The sequence below is a fragment of the Phaenicophaeus curvirostris genome, chromosome 5, assembly GCF_032191515.1.
Source record: "Phaenicophaeus curvirostris isolate KB17595 chromosome 5, BPBGC_Pcur_1.0, whole genome shotgun sequence".
Taxonomy (NCBI): Eukaryota; Metazoa; Chordata; class Aves; order Cuculiformes; family Cuculidae; genus Phaenicophaeus; species Phaenicophaeus curvirostris.
Window position 1 is genome coordinate 6,252,483 of NC_091396.1, and position 20,544 is coordinate 6,273,026.

Sequence of the window (20,544 nt, forward strand, 5' to 3'; positions counted from 1 at the left end):
AGATGGAAGAAATATTAGCTGCTAATGCAGGACTGTGAGGTGTCTGGTAGCCTGGGAAGGTTGGCTTTTTCTAGAAGAGAAAATGACAAGCTGACTGCACTTTTTATGACCTTTTTACTATTCTATCATAAGTATCCATGGTAACATGACTGTTTCTTTCATGGTGGTATGTAGCATCAAAATAACAATAAATGCTGATTTAAATTAACCTGGTTGAACAGAACTTGTTGTTAGGTGTGCTGAAAAAAAAACCCCTCTAGAATTGTGACATAAGGAAGAAGAGTGAGAAATACTTACTTTTATCTTTTTACCTATGTACCTTGCCTTTTCTTTTTTCTTCTTTTCCCTCCCTCTCAAATTGTTACCGAAGACTATAACAAATAATTTATTAATTCTATTTGTATGCACATGAATATCTTAGTAAAGGTCAACACTAATTTTAAAAAGGTTTCTATTCATTTAAAATGGTGGGTTTCTATTTATTATGATGAAATCCAAAATTATTCCTCGATAAATGGTTGAATGCTGTGATGCACCAGCTTAAACTGTGGGAACTTTTATTTTATGCATGTGATGTATAATGTAGTTTCTGGATGCCTTTCATATGACCAGACAAGCATACAGATGACCAAAACTCCTTGTAATGACCACACTTCATTCACTTGTAGGCAACTTCAGGGTTTGTTTTGGTTTTTTTTTAATATGGCATAGACAGATGAGTCTCATTTAAATGTTATACTTCCATATATTTGCCATCAGATGAGCTTCACTTAGAATAATAGAATCATTAGGGTTAGCAAAGGCATCTATAAGATTATCAAGTCAGTCCAAGACCATCAAGCACTTCTGGCAAGGTAGGGGATACCTGGATTCTGAAAACATCTTTAAGCAGCACAACATTATTTAAATCAAGATAAGAATCAGGTGAGATACAAGAATGGAAAACAAGAAAAACATTCATAATGGCTCTGAAGGTCTTATCAGTGGTTTCAGATGATGAATGGCTTTCAGAGATGATATCAATGTTTCAAAATACCATCTGGAAGCTGCTTCTGCTCTTAATTTCAACCTGATTAGGAACTGGGGTGAGTGAATATCTAATTGAAATAGTAACTTGTAAATTCTTGCTTTGCACAAATGATCCCATTCCAGGTGCAGTGGTGGGCTGACCTGTTCCTTGGCACCTACTTGACACACTTCCTGTGTCTGCATCCTGAATCTTAGAATGGTTTGGGTTGGAAGAAACTTTAAAGATCACGTAATTCCAGCCTTCCCCTGCCATGGGCAGGGACACCTCCCCCTAGATCAGGCTGCTCAAGGTCCATCCAACCTGGCCTTGAACACCTCCAGGGATGGGGCAGCCACAACCGCCCTGGGCAACCCTGTTCCAGTGCCTCACCGCCCTCATTGTGAAGAATTTCTTCCTAATTCCTAATCTAAATCTTCCCTCTCCAATTTTCCCTCTCCAAAAGCCACTCCCCCTCATCCTATCACTACATGCCCTTGGAATATGTTTCTCCTCAGCTTTCTTGTAGCCCCTTCAGGTACTGAAGGTCACTCTAAGGTCTTCCCAGAGCCTACTCTTCTCCAGGCTGAACAGCCCCAACTCTTTCAGCCTGTCCTCATGGCACAGGTGCTCCAGCCCTCTGATCATCTTTGTAGCCCTCCTCTGGACCTGTTCCAACAGCTTCATATACTTCTTATGTTGAGGATTCCAGGACTGGACACAATATTCCAGATGAGGTCTCACAAGAGAGGAATAGAGGTCAAGCTGGTGAAGGGGCTGGAGAACAGGCCTTATGAGGAGCGGCTGAGAGAGCTGGGGTTGTTTAGTCTGGAGAAGAGGAGGCTGAGGGGAGACCTCAATGCTCTCTGCAACTACCTGAAAGGAGGTTGTAGAGAGGAGGGTGCTGGCCTCTTCTCCCAAGTGACGGGGGACAGGACAAGAAGGAATGGCCTCAAGCTCCACCAGGGAAGGTTTAGGCTGAACATTAGGAAAGGGTCATTGAGCACTGGAACAGGCTGCCCAGGGAGGTGGCTGAGTCACCTTCCCTGGAGGTGTTTAAGGCACAGGTGGACGAGGTGCTAAGGGGCATGGTTTAGTGTTTGATAGGAATGGTTGGATTCAATGATCCAGTGGGTCTCTTCCAACCTGGTGATTCTATGATTCTATGATTCTATAATTCTATGATCACTTCCCTCAACATGCTGGCCGCGCTTCTTTTGATGCAGCCCAGCATACAGTTGGCCTTCTGGGCTGCGAGCGCACACTGCTGGTTCATGTTGAGCTTCTCATCAATGAGCACCCTCGAGTCCTTCTCTGCAGGGTAGCTCTCAATCACATCATCCCCCATTCTGTATTGAAACCGCAGATTGCCCCAACCCAGGTGTAGGAACTTGCACTTAGAATCACAGAATAGTTTGGGTTGGAAGGGACCTTAAGGATCATCTAATTCCAACCCCCTTCCCACTCGACCAGGCTGCCCAAAGCCGCATCCAGCCTGGCTCTGAACACCTCCAGGGATGGGGCACCCACAGCTTCCCTGGGCAGTCTGTGCCTCACTGCCTTCATCGTGAACAATTTCTTCCTTATGTCTAGTCTAAATCTGCCCCTCTCCAGTTTATACTCATTGCCCCCAGTCCTATCACTACAAGCCTTTGTAAACACTTGTTGAACCTCATGATGCTCACACGGCCCCGCTCCTCCAGGTCCCTCTGGGTGACATCTCACCCTTCTGGTGTGACAGCTTGTCTGCTGTTGACAACCTTGCCTGCCTTCCCCTCGAATTAGCTCTGATTGCGAGCGGCTGGCGGTGCTGGCACTGCAGCTCGGTCTCCCTTCCCCAGGAGGAGTTTCCCAGCCCCGAGCTCCCCCCGCTCCTCCCCGGCGCGGCGAGCGCCGGCGCTGCCTTCAGGAGGCGGCGGGGCCGTGTGGGCTCGGCGGCTTCGCTCAGCCCCGTGACATCACTCCCGGAGCTTAAATCCCACTCGGAGCTTCCCTTCTGCCTTCGCTCCGCTGGGTGGGTTGCTTCCGAGGAGCTCGGACCCTCCTGCAGCGGGGCGAGCATCTTCCCCAGCCGAGGGGAGGAGACGGGGAGAGGGGAAAGAGCCGGTGCGAGGAGCAGAGCAGAACCGGGGAGCTCCAGCATGAAATTCCTCTCGGCTTATTACTTGCTGCCTCTCTTTCCTGCGCTGGTCTTCAGCGCTAGGTGAGTACCGAGAGCTATTTTGCTTAGAGTTCTCTCGTTGTGTTTGCTTTGGTGGATTCGGTGCTTTCGAGAGAAATAATACAGATTTCAGCTTTTCCTGGGTTAGTGAGTTCAGAGTGGGTTACCCTTTCTTCGCTCTCCCCCTCGGGACCCTCTGGGAGATACTGACTCTTCTTTTGATCTTTTTGATCTTTCTAAGGTTTTTCTTTTTTTATTTAATGATGCAAAAGATCTACTCCTATAGAAGTTGACTCGCAGCTTGTGTGATGTAACAACACATTAATAAATATAAGCTTTATAGATACAGCAGTAAAACCAGGTAGGTTGGTCCGTTGGAAGTAAGGAAGACAAGGTAGACAAGTAAGGAAGCTGAAATTGAGACTAGGCTAACGTTTTCCCTTATAGAGCTCAAAAATAAAGACTTCAACAATCTTTGAACAATCTCATCCCAGTTTAGGTTTCTGTATTTTTTTTTCCTTTTACCAAGAAATGCAAGTGAGATGTTGCAGTGTTATCTCAATGCCAGAAAACATGTTAAAAAAAGTTGCTGCAATTCAGAAATGTTCCTTTCTGTGCAGGTATAATAAATCACTGAGAAAATATGAACTAAATCAACTGCAGCTTAAGAATAAAACCTGTTCTGACCAGGCAGTGTTCTGATAAGATAATGTGTATTGCTCAGTTGCTCAGAGATAGTATATTCTCTGTGCTGTAGACATAACGTGTTCAGCAAAGAAAAGATAAAGCTGAGACGCTCTATCCCGTTGTCTTGATGTACACAGATGGAAAGTTAATGCGGGGTGCAGAGCAGACCTGTTACAATGACGCTGCTCTCAGTCAGGCTTCTTAACTTTCAGTTCCTCATCAGAAAATCAAGCTTTAATGTGACTGTGGTATTTCTCTGTAGTGTCAGCAGTCTATAGGGTACTTATTACTAGCTCCATAAACCATATTACAAGAGGATATATGCATGTACGTTTATCAGGGAAATATTTCTTTTCCCTTATTCTTGGTTTCTTCCTGCAAAATCAGCACTGAAACGGCTTTTTGCAGAAGCACGCTGCATGTTTTAATCCTTTAACTGTGCACTGGGACTTGGGAAAAAAAGTGGGTGACTGCCAAGTACTCAAAGTCAGGTGCAGCAGGGGAACATCTCTGTATATACTTGAACACAGGCAAAGAACGAGTGTGAAAATCTCTGAGTGGAAAAGGTCTGAGTGCAGGGAGAAATCAGGAAGAGCGAAATGCTTCCATTACTCAATTACTTCACCCCTTTGGAGGGGGTTGCTATTGGCAAGGGAGGGGTACTTCATTAACACTTTTGGTTTAGAGATTCTGCAGTGCCAGTCCATACGAACCACTCTGATGCGCTTAGAAATATAACACTTGGAGGAAAAATGTAATATGTTGCGGTTCGGTAATTATCCCTTCTGATTTCATAAGTGGTCTAAGGAAACATCCACTAGCAGTCAAGTGTGAAACTTCTAGTCCATTTGGATTAATAATTTTACACACATTTAAGAGTGATAAATTCTTAGCTGAATTGTGCCAGAGTTAAAAAGGAGAAGCAGCACCAAGTCAGCTTTTGTAGACGCAGGTTTGTATTTTGCATGCACTTGTGCAGCTTAAATTACAGTGAAAAGAGATGTGGAAAACTATTCTAATTTTTCATATTTTATTGTTTTCATGAAGCGTCTTACAAACTACTTAAATATTTAGGGGACTAAACTGGAGCAAGGTATCTAGTATAAAGCCCTAAAGGTAGATGCCTTATCTTCTTGAAAAAAAAAATACCTGTATGAAGAATGAACTGTAGCTCATCCTTGATAGTTGTTAAAAAAAAAAAAAATTCAAGCCTCTCCATGCCTTTCAAAAAATAGTTTGCAAGAATATGAAGAAACTGAAGTTGGCATGTGAATGCTAACAAACAGTATGATTCTGAAGTGTGGATATACTTTGATAAAAGTATGAATTAGTGACATGTTGATTTATTTTCTTATGTAATTAAGTGATGAAGATGATGCATGCAAGACAAATCCCAGTTAAAATTCCACCCAAGTACAGTATGTGTTGCAAAGTGAAGTTTCGCTTTTGATACCAAATTGGTCATCCTGTTAGAAAGGAGACAAACTCTACTGTATAGTTGGAGATTTTTATAAAGTTCTGGACTACTCTGTTCAGCAGTTGCTTTCAGTCACTTGATTTTTAACTGGCTGTGTAGAACAGAGTAATTTTTCAACAGCACATGATGGAAGTTTAAAAAATGATACAGTGCTATCAATATGCCATCTACTGGAAGGAGGTTCTGCTTTAATCTCCTTCGGCAGAAGGCAGTTCTTTATGTGGCAGTTAGTATTTCTTGTAAACATATGGTTAATTCATTGGTTGTACACAAACAGTAGGTTTGCAGGAATAGCTGTGTTTGCAAAAAGCAGAGTGTAACATCCTGCTGTGTGGAATTGTTTAGCTAAGGCAAAGCACCAATCTTGCAGGACAAAGTTTTCCATCATGAGGATTTTATGGGTTTATTTTTGTTTTTCTTTTTGTAAAGTTTGTGCAGGAGCATAGTATCTCCATTTCACATGCTGGTGCTGAAATCTGTGAGCGCAGTACTTGCTGCAGAGGTGGACAGCTGCTGCTTTTTGTTCCTTCTCATGTGGTGATGCCGTCTTCTTTGCATCATGTCATGGGGATAGTTTTGCAAGACCTCAGTGTGTCTCCAGGCCTAATTAGAAGCAAATATGACTTGATGAGTTCAACAATGTTAATGCAGCGTGTTATCTTTTCTTATTTTATAATATCATTAAAAAGAGAAGAAACAGCTGTCACTTTTAACATTGCATTCATTATTAGCTTTTAATTTTCAGAACTGTATGCAGCTAACTTCTCAGCGTGGTCTAAAATCATACGCATGAGCCAGCTGCCTATCAAATTACAGAAAGTTCATGTGTTTGAAATGAACAGTCTGTTCTGCCTTTCCTATGCTTAGTTTCAGTGTGACTTTGAGACACAACGATGACTCTTAATCAAATTTCTAGTTGACTGTAGTGCCAAAGAGGTAACAAGATTGAGGCATATGTGCCTGTCCAGTTAATTATGTGTGTTTTGATGAAATAAGTAAAAACTGCTGCTCTAATATAAGACTTACAAAAAAGTTAGGGGGAACAAATTTTTGAAGGTGAAATTAATAAAACTATTCTTGATGTTTTCTAGTCTGCTTTTAAATTTTCTTGGACAACAACATTTTAAGAAATCTAATGAGACGGTTGCATCTATATTACTTTTTCCATTCTATACTGAAGAGACCTTCTTTAGAAATGAGTCCCACTGTACTGGGTGCTTAGTGAGTGTATGTAGCGTATAATAGGCTCAGGATCTGATTCTGCAGCTGCATGGGAGCTTTTGTGGCCCTGGACACATAAATATAAATATGACTGGGAATATTTTTTGGAAGAAGGGAATGCTTGTGTGAAGTCAGTCATTGGTTTCAGTAACTAAGATATGCATTCCAGATTACCTTGTTTAGTGACACTTGCTTTTAGCTAAGAAGAGAGTTTTCTGACTGTTACTTCAACGTTATTGAATGGCTGGATACTTTAATTTCTGCTCACTGACAGTTGTTTTTTGTTTTGTTTTGATTTTATTTTTTTTTGTCCAAATGACAAAAAATTGCCTCCTTAGAAGAAGCTTGATGTGAAAAAAAGACTTTCCATTTTTTTCTGTGACAGCTAATTCCTTCCTGTCCGCACATGAAATGTGACAGAGATGCAAGACACTGAATAATTTGATTGGAGTAGAAAGCTTTATAGCTGAGAAAAGAACTGTAAACCCAACAAGATGTGCTTTAGTAACAATAAAAATATTATTGGCACAGCAGCTCATTAAATGGATGTACAAACAGGGCTGTAAAAAGCAGAACTTATTTTAATGGCAGAGAAATGGCTGGTGGTTGGTTTGGTTTTTTTCCTACAAGTGCGCTTCTCTGGCAATCTTACTACTCTGTTGTTGCAAAGCGCTCTAACTCACTGGCTTCAGAAGAATGCCACCTGTGTTTTATAGCAGGATAGCAGTAGTGTGCTCATTTCTGGTAGGTGCATGTTGCTTAATGAAGGTATGGTTCTGTTGTTGGAAGTGATAGAAATATAGTGAATTCTCTTACGTTATTAAACATGAGATCCTGACTTAAATGCTTACTTTTTCCCTGGGTGTCTTTTTCAAGGTCATAGAATCATACAATCACTAGGTTGTAAAAGACCTTTGAGATCATCAAGTTTGACTTTTTCTTCACCTTTGTTTGGCTTGGTAATTATTTCTTAAGGTATAAGATAATATTAACTTTTTTTCTGTCCTCTCAGATAAAGATGTGTGAAGGACTTTGTCTGAGACTTCAGTAAAGGTAAAAGGAACAAGAACTGTTTGGGCTATTGTGATGTTGAAATTAACTTTGCTACATAGACTGATATGATAATGGAAAGATTCCTGTTCCTTACTGATTTTTGATGTGGAAGAAGGAGGCTCCCTCTGTACTAATGCCTTCGTCTATAGCCACACCATGGTTACATGCTCCAGGAGGTAGCCAGCGTGATTCAAGCTTTTGAGATCTCAGTGTGAGGTCCAGCAGTGTCCTTCCTTTTCCCCATGATTGAATATGAACGTTGTGGTACAGTAGAAAACTACTTATTTAGAAGAAAAAAGGATGGATTTTTGTTGTAGGTTTGGCAGACAACAGGCTGTCTAAATATGGTGCTTTCTGAATTCTTTCAGAAATGCAGGGGCATTAATGCTATCATTTATCCCCTGCTTAGAATTCCTTTCACACTTACTTTTTGCTGCCTGAGCTTTCTGGTCCATGAAATCTTTCTGATTTCTGTCAAAGTGGATGATGATGCATGTTTGGTTAATGGCTTGTAAGGACTTAGGTTTGAGGTACAGAAGTGGCATTTAGCATACGCCTTGTGACACGACTATGCCCGAAGAAGCATGTGCTTTGTTGTGGACTATGTTTAAAGACGATAGGAGAAATTTAACAGTGGCACAACTCCATTATTTCAAGGAATGTGCTTAGCTTGATGGTTTTATTTTGATTTATAAGCAAGTGCCTAATACAGCAAGCTAAAAGCTACTTGCTAAAACAAACCCTTTTCCTTCTTCTGGGAGGAAGTTATGAGCTCCAGCTATCTATTGGAAAATAAACCCAACAAAACAAAAAAAACCCCAAAACTAAGAAAAAAACAACTTCCACTTGCCCAAACAAATAAAAACCCCAATAAACCAACCAACCAACCAAAACCCAAACCACCAGATGTGTAGGCAAGAGGAGCTACATCTGTTTCTCCTTCTCCGTGTGCACAAAGCCCGTAGCCTCAGGGGTGCTGGGCTACAAAACTGGTGAGGGCAAAATGAAGTACCTTTTCCTTGGCACAAGTGCAGTTGCCAGCCAGTATGGCCTTAGAGTACATGACCGTGTTGAAGATGTAGCCTGCGGCTACAGTGCAGAGATTTTCAAGGTAGCTCTTAAGGTTGGTAAAGTACCTCTATCCTGTATTAAAAAGTAAACAAGAACCTGCTGTAGGTGGACTCTTTGGCATCAGAATGAGGTTGCCTAAAGCTAGTTTGGGAATCCCTGTACTTGAACTGCACTGTATGAGCATGTAAAAATGTTTTTACATACACATATATTGTGCAGCCAAACAATTTATTCTACCTGTTTGTCTTGCAGTTGGTGCGGGGAATTATTTTTTTGGTCAAAAATGTTAAATTTTATGGGCTTTTCTGCAGTTATGATGAGGCTACTTTTTGGTTTAAAATGATGCCCTTGGAAGGGGTGTGCTTGCAATATTATTACCTGGGCTAAAACATTTAAAAGTGCTCCACAAATTTAAGCTCAGCAATATAAATTAGCAATCCAGAAATACTATTTCTCAGTTTGGCTAGATATTTAAAAAAAAACCAAAAAAAACAAAAAAACCCCAGAACCCAAAAGATTCTTTTATAATGTTTTGTCACTTACATTTCTGATTACTTGAATCTGAAAGAAAGAAAAAGAAGGAAAAATGAGGGACAGGGAAAAAGGAATGCTGCTAAACTTTTATCTTTAGGAAAGATTTATTTTAGATTTCATCTAATCTATAGTTAAAATATTCTTGAAGTTCCGTGTGATCTCAGGTAAATCTTGAGGATCTTTAGAATTCAGTTGTAATATAAAAGAACAGTTGGAATTCTGCTTCTTATACCATGTATAATGCATTTGTGCCCAGGACACTTGCTGTAGACTTTTTTGAATGTTTTAATGTATATATGTTTAGAGAAACCATAATGCCGATGCTTTCCTGTTTATTTCTCATTAATTTATTTACATCAAGAATATAAGGATTTCTTAACCTAAACTTGTAATCCCTATTTCTGTGAGCCAGCTGTCTTCTACAGGTCAGATCTGTGACTATTCTCTGTATGCAAGACAAGTATTATGTTTGTCAGAAAGAATAATGGTCTTTCATACCATCCTTTAATCTTAATGTTGTGCAAAAGTTTAAGATGCATACTCTTAAATTTTCTTTTTCAAATGCATCAGAGTGGCAAGTACCTTTTAGAAATGCTGAAGAATTAATATGACATTGCATCAAATAGCAGTTGTTGTGTGCTGCTATAGATTTTGTCTTCCTTTCCTTCATGTCCTATTACTCGCCCATCTTATCCCTCACCCCAGATCACTCCTGTGTTTGTTAGTCTTTTACTATGTATTATCTTAGCACTGTCTTTTATGGTGTTCCCTCTGAAGTCTCTGATGTAGTTGTGGAAACAGCAATACTTCAGTGAGTCATGAGAGAAATCTGTGTATGACTCTTAAAACCTGAAGAAATACGTGTGCATGGCATTTCTCAATATCTTACTTGTCAATATTGATTTATAGATTCTATAGAAAGGAGCAGAGAAGTGTTAAGAAATTCTGGTGCTGCCAGCTCTTGCATTCTACCCTTTTTATTTTCCAGCCATTTGTATATTCTTATTGTTTTTATTTACGCACAGTACTATTTGATCTGTGTTCACAATTGTGTGTAGGAAATAGGTAGATTTCCTTTTCATTTGCTGATTATCAAAGTGGAAGCTGCCTGAAAAAAACAGATTTACCCACTGTCTGACAAGTTGCAGCACTTGGAGAAGTGAGCTTTTACTTGCCGAATCCCATCTAATCGCAGAACACCTTTCCCTTTTAGTTGGAGATGGAGCTGCAGCAGAAACTATTTGTAACTTCTCCATGCAAACTTTGTTTGGGCCACTTCAGTTTTGCTCAATGATGTGAGTTCTCGCTTGCTTTGCTACTGCTTTTGGCTTGAAAGCATCAAATCACCTCCTGTGAAAGGACCGGTAAATGAGGGTTTATGGTGGGGTACGGTCTCTGTAATTTCATTGTGGTATAATGCTTTAGCTGTTATGGGTCTTTATAAAACTTGGTTTAGTAGTAGGGAGGAGTGAAAATGGATTAACTGGTCCTACTAGTGGTAAAATGTGGTTGGTTTTGAGTACTATATAGTTGTTGGATTCTTAATAGTTGATACTGCTTTTCTGGTGTTTCTGTTATTTTTGTTGATGTGAATGACTGCAGAAGTAGGAGCTGTGACTTTTTGGTTGGCAAACCAGAGACCTGGAGTAACAAAAACCCCAGTAATACACTGTGTCTACCTTATGAATGCCATCCACATCACGTCTGAATGATTTTGCTGTCATGTGTGTGTTTCTGGGTAGTGTGTGGCAGCAAGCTAGGGAAAAGAGTGAGATTTCTACTGAAATATGGAAGAAAAAAAAAATAAAAAAATGTGTGGAGAAATTGAGCTGACAAGGCTGAAAAGCAGCTGTGCTCTGGGTGGCATTAGATTGTCTGTTGAGGAAGTTTCTTCCTCCTGATGCAGTGTAATGGAATGTGTGCTCAATGTGCAAAGAGAAAATGCCTCTCTTGAAAATGGAGAAATAAAATCAATTTTACTACTGCTTCACTTACAGCTTTTTTTTGTAAAGAAATATTTTTCAGGATAGGGTGAAGCTCAGCCAGGATGCAAATCAAACGACTGTGTTCAGTAAGTAGCTGAATCTTTGAGCTGCTTTCCTGAAACCAATCAGTTGATGATTAATTCTTATTTTCCGTGCCAAAGTGTGCAACATAGACGTTGTATTCTTACTCCTTATTAGTGACTGGCAGAGTCCATCAGCCCCACAGCAGTTCTACCCCTCTGTTCTGCGTTCAGTACGGAAGCTCCTGGCATGTGCTTCTCTGGAAATAGGCACTGCCAGGCTTTTTTGTTGGTTTTGTTTTGTTTTCTTCTTCCTTCCGTGAAGGGAGTCAAGGCTTGCCAAGGGACCAGACGTTTTAGAAAGGCTTAATACCTATAATCTGCAGTGGATTTTCTTTAAGTGAGCTGAACGGGTCTAATCTGATGCCTTTTGAATTTCAAAAGGGGACAGCATGTTGGCTGCACTATCCTTGTGAAAAATCTGAACGTTAATGAGAACTATATGCTTTGAAAATTAGAGTTGTTTAGCTGTTGATGTCTGCAGAGGCTATCAAATAGTCATAATTTTTAGCAATCCATCCTGACCTCTTTATAAAGTCTAGCTTTGCAGCTTTCTTTGTTTCACTTTCAGTTGAGGAATAAAGTTACTTAGTTTAATGGAAATGGCACGGCTTGAGAAATGAATCTGTAACCATGGTGCCTCGATGACAATGGGGTGGGGGGGTGGTCAGAACCCATGGCAGCAATGCTGTTTCCCTTCCGTTTCCTTCATTAAGTGTCTCTAACTTAGTAATCAGTGCAGCCTGTGCTATTTAGTTTGGTGAAAAATAAGTCTTAAGTACTGCTTTCTGTGAAATCTCTGCATTCATACATGAACGATGTATTGAAAAAAACATACTGAAGTGTGTAGATGGTGAATAGAGACTTCTCTGGAGTTGCTTTTTTATTTACTTGTAGAACAACTGTTCTGCTGTTCAGTATACACAGATGTGCTGTCTTTGGCTTACAAAAGCTTATGAAAGCAGACATTTAATTTAATATTTTTGTTTAACTCATAGCTCTCTCTTTGTCCATGTTTCAAATATAGTAGTTCCTTACTCAATTTCTGCTCAGCTTGATCTCTTTTGGCTCAAGGGAAGATTGTTATCTGTTCCTGGAAGCAGAAAGAATTAAATTGCTGGAAAAAATGAATAGTAAAATATGTTTTAAAGAAACACTAATCACTTATTTAAATGGGCTCAAAAACTTGAATTTCTGTCTGTTTTAATGTGATAGTATGTGGTATTGACTGTTTAATATGTACCTATTCTGACAAAATTTAAATAGCTTCTGAAATAGCTGGGAAGAAATACAGGACCTGTATACCAGAACCGAGTGTTTAAGGAATATACATTCCTTTGTGTGAGGTGAATTCCACCTCACTCACTTATAAAATGTAATCTGACAGGCTTAACCTGTTTCCATCAAACAAGTGATGTAAAGAAGTTGATGGTACAGTCAGGGTTAAGTATTATAGCATTCACTCTTTTGTTATGTAGGGACATCATATATTTCTTTGCTGCCTAAGTCTGGTGATTATATCACGTTAAAATGATACTTTCAAGCATAATGGAAAACCTTTCCCAATAAAATTTAGTCATTACAGGAACATGAGGTTTTGTTACACTGGATTAAACCTGTAGAGCAATGTGCTGTTGACAAGTTGAGTGTTGCTATGAGGTGAAAGTCGAATATCCTTGGAAGAAGCAGTAGAGAATAATTTCATCTGCCTTAAATATTTCCGTGTTTTAGAGAGTGAAATGATCCTTAAGTTAACTTGAGCAATTTCTGTAGTAGAATATTCAAGTACGTAATAGAATCTGCTCTTGGGAATATTTGCAAGGACCCATCTAGAGAAATAAGATTATGTGATTTCAGCAAGTCAGTTGGTGATGAGGCTGGAAAGAGACATAGATAGTCAAGCAATCTCTGGAGAAACTTATTTACAGGGAAACTGCTGGAAAGTTTCTTTATACAAAGTGAGAAGTGGGAAGTCACCATAACCATAGGCATTCCAGAACCTAGTAGGATGAGATAAAATGTCAAAGTGGGGAGCTGGGGAAACAGAATAGTTTTGATATGTTAGAAGGAGGTGGATAAAAAGGGGCTTTACATGGTGAATGAATAACTTTGAGTATTGATACTATCATAGAGAATCTCTGTTTAAGTGGTGAACTTGACTGTGTTAGGTTCACCATTGGACTTGATATTAAATGTCTCTTCCAACCTAAATGATTCTATGATTCCATTCACTTGTATCTTATCAGACACTAGCTACATCCAGGAGCCACTCTTTCTATACAAAGATGGAAAAAAAAAATATATATATATGGAGGGGAGGAGACACGTTCTGTTACCCCTGTTACTGCTCATGACTCTAGAAATTATGGTATTGGTCTAGAAATTATTTAAAATAAAAGATTAAAAAAGTATTTAAAAATGTGGCTTAAAAATCTCCTAATAAAAAAACACTAAAAAGCTAGCAATTTCACCTCAGTTGTAGGGCAAAATATCAGATTCTTCTTGTGGTGCACGTAGCTATGCTCCATATACTTTAAAGCTCACAAACTGTGCACATACAATGCTTACTTAAGGGTAAACCTTTCAGTGCTCTACAGATAACACTGTTTTGTAGACTGTGTGTATGAATCTACTCAGTGCTTATTATATACAACAGACTAATGAGGATGGAGAGAATTCTCACCCGTTTCTTGTTAATTTAATGTAAAAGAATGGCAGCGGGCAAGTCTTGTGATCTGGAATAGATGCCAACACATTGTTGTAGGTGCTGATGAACAGAAGTTAAGGACTGCAAAAATGTACCCAATTCCATTACTGTATTGTTTGAATGTAAAAGGATCCCTTTTGCTCAAGGGAAAATACATAAATACGTATAGTGTATGTGCCTCAGTGAAAATGATTTCTACTTGTAGACACACAATGAAGTATGAAAAATTGATTTTTTTTGGCTATCTTTTCTCAGAGGCTTGAATAGATATGTATAATTCTGCTTGTATAGAGTGAAATTCTTCAAAACAGCTGGTTTTTTTTGGTTTTTTTTTTACCAGCTAAGGTATCAAATTTGGATACACCTTTTGCAGATAAAAATATCAAATTATTTCTGTACATAACATGAAGCTTTATTTTCTTTATATGCTGCCACTTCCTTTAAATGCAAGAAATAATACTGGCAACAAGCATGGTTCCTGGCAGACACATAGATCTGGAATTATTCTGCTAACTTCCATTTTTGCAGTCTTTTGGATGGACAGTCTTGCATTTCTGTGTAAAGATAAAATCTTTCTGTAGATTGCTTGTATTGTAACAAGGTATTATATTTATGTTGACAACACCCATTAGTTGCTGCCTTTATGGAATAGGTGTATCTAATGCAACTGAAAAAGTAACTTGAGAAATTGGTGTTCTGTTAAGTGGTTACTCAGCAATCTGGTATCTTGGTGACTTTTTCCTGGATAGGCTGGGTTATCAGTGCAATCTTGTGTTCCAGCAACATCTAACACAACAGTGGGTCCTTCTGCATACTTTTTTTCTTCAATGTCTCTGAAGCTTTTGCAAAGTTTGCATGGCAGGTACCTCTCCAAATCTACTTTAGAATAAGATCCTAATCTTTTCAGGCCTCAAATCCTTTTATGAACTGGCAGCATTTCATATAACTTCTAAATCTGTGCTAAAAATCTTAGTTGCATTTTTGAAAATGACTAGGCTTGTGAAATTGGATTTCAAGCATGATTGGACCAATAGGTAGGATGAGCAAAATCCTGCATCTGCTTTGGAGTAATAAGAAATAAACTGAGGCAAAAGATTGAAAAATACCCTCATGCTTATGCTACTTGAGGTAGCTGGGCTTCAAAGTATCTGTGTATTACCTTTAATGAATAATATTGTCATTCTTCATACAATTTTTACATACAGAAATGACAAAGTATTACAAAAAGTGACCAGTGATCATAGATATGGAATTACATAAATGACAGGTCAATGGTACTAGGGGAAAAATTGTTGATAAAATTTAGGCAATCTGTTATACTTTGGACTGATACTAGTTGTCAAACTGGTAACTCTACATTTAATCAATATGCATTTCACTAGTTATTTACTTTCTTCAGAGTTGTTCCTCCTACCATACTATAATCACACTATAATTACAGAAACAGTAGAAATAGTAACCTCATATGATTAATGTTTGTATTTATGCTGATTTATTAGATTGGTGCAAAAATTGCCATTTCTAACCATCAATTTTAAAGTAGTATATCTCAGCTTAGACTAACGTTCATTAATCAAAATAAGAATCATAAGAATCTACACATTTTTGTAAACAAGAAACAAATCTACTTATTCTGGTAACGTAGAAGTCTGGAATCCTGGAACTGATTAATTCTTCAAAGGTGGTTTGAGCTCCTGCTTGGTTGCAGGAAACTTTTTCTTGCAGGAAGTTGCTGAGATGCTTGAAGATGTGGTAATCTGTGGGAGAGAGGTCTGGTGAGAAAGCTGGGTGAAGTACAGTTTTGTAGTTCAGTTCATACATCTTCTACGGAGTCATTTGCAAGACATGTAGCTGGGTGTTGTCGTGGGGAAGAATTCATCCTTTTCAAGTGATGAATGCTGGAAAAAAGGGTTTGCAGTTGTTTTGTGGCACAAAAGAAGTCCAGAGCAGAATTTAAAAGTGATTTTTTTACATATATTTTCATTCAGCTCATGCAGCATCCATTTGTTGAGCTTTACTGAATTTTCCAGTTTGGTGCAAATGTTGAATATCTGTTGAATAGTCAGTGCATAGTTCTGCAACCTCTTGAGTTGCTTTGCATGGATTTGCTTCAATATTAGTGTTCAGTTGCTTGTTGTCTATCACAGAAGGATGTCTTTGACCCTCCTTATCTTGAAGGCACTCATTTTCACTATGAAATTTTTGGAACCAATGATGAACTGGGTGTTCACTGATGATCCCCTGGCCAAATGTTTCATTGATACTGCTAGCAGTTACCACTGCTTCACATCCCTTTTTGAAGTGATACAACCCAATCACTCAAATTTACTTTTTTACCATCTTAAATTTGACAATATAATATAAAAAAGAATAAATGGTGAAAATAAAACCATTAGTATTAATAAGTAGAACAAATTTCATGCCTCAGAATAGTAATACTACATGGAAACATTTACATATAATTTGGATTCAAAATAAGCATCACAGTTTACAAAGAAAAACAGCAGTTATTTTTTGCACCAGCCTTCAATGGCTGAGGATTTAACACTTGTCTTTGCATGGGTGTTCTAATGAGTGTTATTTTCTTGTTGCATTGCTTTAGCCTTTTGACCCATGTTACAGCGCACTCTTCCTCAAAGGAAGAGAGTGAAGTACTGGAAGCTCTCAGTCAACAATTAGGAGATTATATATATACTTATACAAACCATTTAATTGTATGAAAAGAAATTAATTGGTGTTTTTGGTGCATTTCTGGTTAAAAATATATAGTGAGCATTTGTTGCTACATTCCGGGATACGTATAAGGAGTAGAGATGGGTTTGGGAGGTTCACTTGTCTTCCAGATGTTGGAAGTGATATAATAGAATAAAACTATGAAAACATCGGTATAAGTATATACTCTAGTGAACATCAAGATGCAATCTTTTAAAGAGTAAGCTTAAAAATACCCCAACAAAACAACAAAAATTCCCTGCAGACAAAACCCTCAAAACACCCAATAACCCACAAACACTTTAAAAATGAAGTGATCACTTAAATGAATATTGCAGTGTTAGAAACATGTTCTGCCTCACCCTTAATGTTAGTTTGATGAACAATTGTTTAGGCATTTTAAAACTTCAGGCCATATTCACAAGACCACTGTAGTCACAACTGCAGATCCATGTGACCATGGGATACTTCGATGAAATTGATTTTTGGAGTAAATAAACTTTCAGCCTTAAGTGAATTGATTTATAGCTCACCAGTCCTTTTGCCCACTTATGGTCTGAATTGCTATTTTTGTGATACTGAGTAAAGGACTTCTTTTTATAGACAGTAACCATTTTGAGCAGCTTGACTGCTTGTATTATTACAGTGTACTAAGGCTGAGTTTGATACCTGGTTTCAAAGGGCTAGTGGAACAAATAACATAGAACTTTCTCTGTTTTAAGGAATAGCAACAGAATTCTAAGTGCATATTGCCAATGAGGAAGGACCATGGACTGAAATCTTTAACTTAGGAAAATAAAATAATAATTTAAAAAAGCCTTTACTGTTTTGTGTTCTCTATGGGTCAAGGTCATAGAAGTTTACTTTGTTCAGCAGACACACAGCCCTGGGATTATTAACTAATTTGGCAGGATTCCCGCAGAGTAGAACTTGTGACAGACTAGGTTTAAATCGATTATTTGATCCTTTTCAGTAATTACTAACAAAAACACTCGCTTGACACCTTTGGGGTCATTATCCCATCCACTGAGGTCTCTAAATCATCATGCCTCTTGGAATAATATAAAACTCCCAGTGGGATCTCCTGCTAGCTTGTATGGAAATAAATAGAATCAGAAACTGGTACTCAGTTTAGCAAAGACAAAACCAAGGCAACACAATTTTTTTTGAATGGACATTTCTTTTCTTATTTATAGACAAGATGGTTGCCAATTATTTTTTCACTTGGTCTTTGATATTTAGCTCTAGTTCTCTAAAATGGAAAATCTCACTGGGTTAAAGCGTCTTGTATGAAAAACGGTTTGCTTTTCAATTATTGTTGTTTTCACTAATCCTTCACTAGAAGAATAGTATGAGCTTTTCCTTATATTTGCTTCATGATTTAGATCCTTGAAGTTGTGATGTACTGTGACTCCTAGTTGTTCCTTTTTTCTTGAAAACCTTTGTTTGCTAATACGCGTCTGTTTTTCTACTCACTTTAAAGTCTGTGTAACCTCAATAAATGTAGAGCACACATTATACAGGTGTCTCCTTTTTTGTTAAAGTTTCTTGTTTTACAACCTGCTAGCATGTTTACGCTGCCATTCTTGATTCAGGACCTATGAGAAAACTTAATGCATCTTGTTTACTTGATTCTGGGGCTATGAGGAGAAAATGGATATGCTTGACACCAATCAGCCACTTCTGTTGTGGGAGAGTAATCTTCCAGGCTTTGTCCACTTCTTTTACTTTTGACACATCTAGTATCCTGAAGTATATTGTTCTTCAGCAGTTGTATAAATTCTTAGTTGAATGAAAAGGGCAGGAATTAACTGTGTGCTCACTGTCCCAACTTTATGGCATCCTGCTCCAAACACACAAGGGTGCTAAGCAATCTGAATGAACTTCCTTTGTATCTCTTTGAGACCCATCTCATTCAGTGAAATAAAAGGCACTTTGCTTTCAAGTTTGTGGAGTTGGTTTTTATTTTCTGAATTATGACTGTCTGAAATGTTTGCCCTTAAGGGATATTGAATGAGTATTATAATAGTAGTGAAGCACCTATCAAATTTACAGTGTCCCAGATAGATCAACAACTCTAGTTTGTTTGTCACTTGAATATTTTAAGTCTTTGATGCCATAGAAGTTACTTTTCTGTTGTTTTTCTTAACATTTGCTATTGAAAGTGGTATATAGAATATTGTTAGTTCTCTGCATGAACATGTGTAGTGAAAATGCTGATTGAGAGAGTATTCCAGGACTCATCAAATTAGTACTGATTAACAGCATGCTTTCTAATGTGCAAAAGTGAAGAAGACGGGCATAGCAAGGCTGTACTTAAATTTATCTTAGAATTCAATAGGCAACTGAAAAAAAAAAGTGTGTATCTTTCAGTAATTGGACATTGCACACTAACAGGAAGAGTTGTATATCACATTTGAAAGATGGCTCTGTTGAAAACTGAATCTCGGTATTTTCATAGAACCATAGAATCACCAGGTTGGAAAAAACCTCTTGGATCATCAAGTCCAACTATGCCTATCTGCCACTAAACCATGTCCCTGAGCACCTTGTCTACCCATCTTTTAAATACCTCCAGGCATGGTGACTCAACCACCTCCCTGGGTAGTTTGTTCCACTGGCCGATGACCCCTTCTGTGAAAAATCTTTCCCTGATATCTAGTCTGAACCTCCCCGGCAGAGTTTGAGGCCATTCCCCCTTGTCCTGTCCCCTGTCACTTGGGAGAAGAGGCCAGCACCCTCCTCTCCACAACCTCCTTTCAGGTAGTTGTAGAGAGCAATGAGGTCACCACTCAGCCTTCTCTTCTAAAGGCTAAACAACCCCAGTTACCTCAGCCATTCTCCAGCCCCTTCACCAGCTTTGTTGCTTTTCTCTGGACACACTCCAGAGCCTCAACATCCTGCTTGCAGTGAGGGGCCCAGAACTGAACGTAGTATTTGAGGTGCGGTCTTACCAGTGCTGAATACGGGGGCAGAATGCCCTCCTTGGACCTGCAGGTCACACCGTTTCTGATACAAACCAAGATACCTTCTTGGCCACCTGGGCACACTGCTGGCTCATGTTCAGTCACTGTCAACCAACACCCCCAGGTCTTTCTCCTCCGGGCAGCTTTCTGGCCAGACTTCCCCTAGTCTGTAGCACTGCACAGGGTTGTTGTGCCCCAAGTGCAGGACCCGGCATTTGGCCTCGTTGAACCTCATCCCATTGATCTTAGCCTGACAGTCCAGCCCATTCAGATCCATTTGCAGAGCCTCCCTACCCTCCAGCAGATGGACACTACCTCCCAGCTTAGTGTCATCCACAAATTTGCTAAGGGTGCACTCAATGCCTTCATCCACGTCACTGATTAAGATATTAAACAGGTCTGGACCCAGCACTGAGCCCTGGGGGACACCACTTGTGACCAGCCTCTAGCTGGATTTCACACCATTTCCCACCATGCTCTGGGCCCGGCCAGCCAACCAGTTTTCCACCCAGGAGAGGGTGCCCCTGTCCAGGCTAGAGGCAGCCAGTTTCCTAAGCAGAATGCTGTGATGCATGTTTAGATTGTGGCTGGATCTGTGCCACTGAGAACAAGAAAAGAAAAGAACAAGATTTGGTATTTGAGAACTACTATCTGAGGTCAGTCACTCCACTGCTATGTAAGAATTGTTGTAGTCTTTTCCAATGTATGAGAAATAAATGTATTTAAGAGTGGAACAGGCTCAGATCATCAGCTGGCAACTGCAACTTTACTCTAGCTATGCATCTGGCCACTAACCAAATGGAGACATCTTTTCATTGTGAGCATTGTATCTCTGCCAGTTCAATTAGTACTTTCAACATTTTGATCTGAATCAGTATTTAAGA

General features: G+C 39.1%; 1 protein-coding gene across 1 annotated transcript in view; it reads left to right on the forward strand.

The window, feature by feature from the left end:
• Positions 1-3,104: 3,104 nt before the first annotated feature.
• Positions 3,105-20,544, forward strand: part of LUZP2 (leucine zipper protein 2) — a 198,292-nt gene continuing 180,852 nt past the window's right edge. Inside the window, exon 1 of the mRNA XM_069857454.1 lies at positions 3,105-3,209. Coding sequence (XP_069713555.1) covers positions 3,148-3,209 — 62 coding nt within the window. The 5' untranslated portion in view covers positions 3,105-3,147. The remainder of the gene's footprint in view (positions 3,210-20,544) is intronic.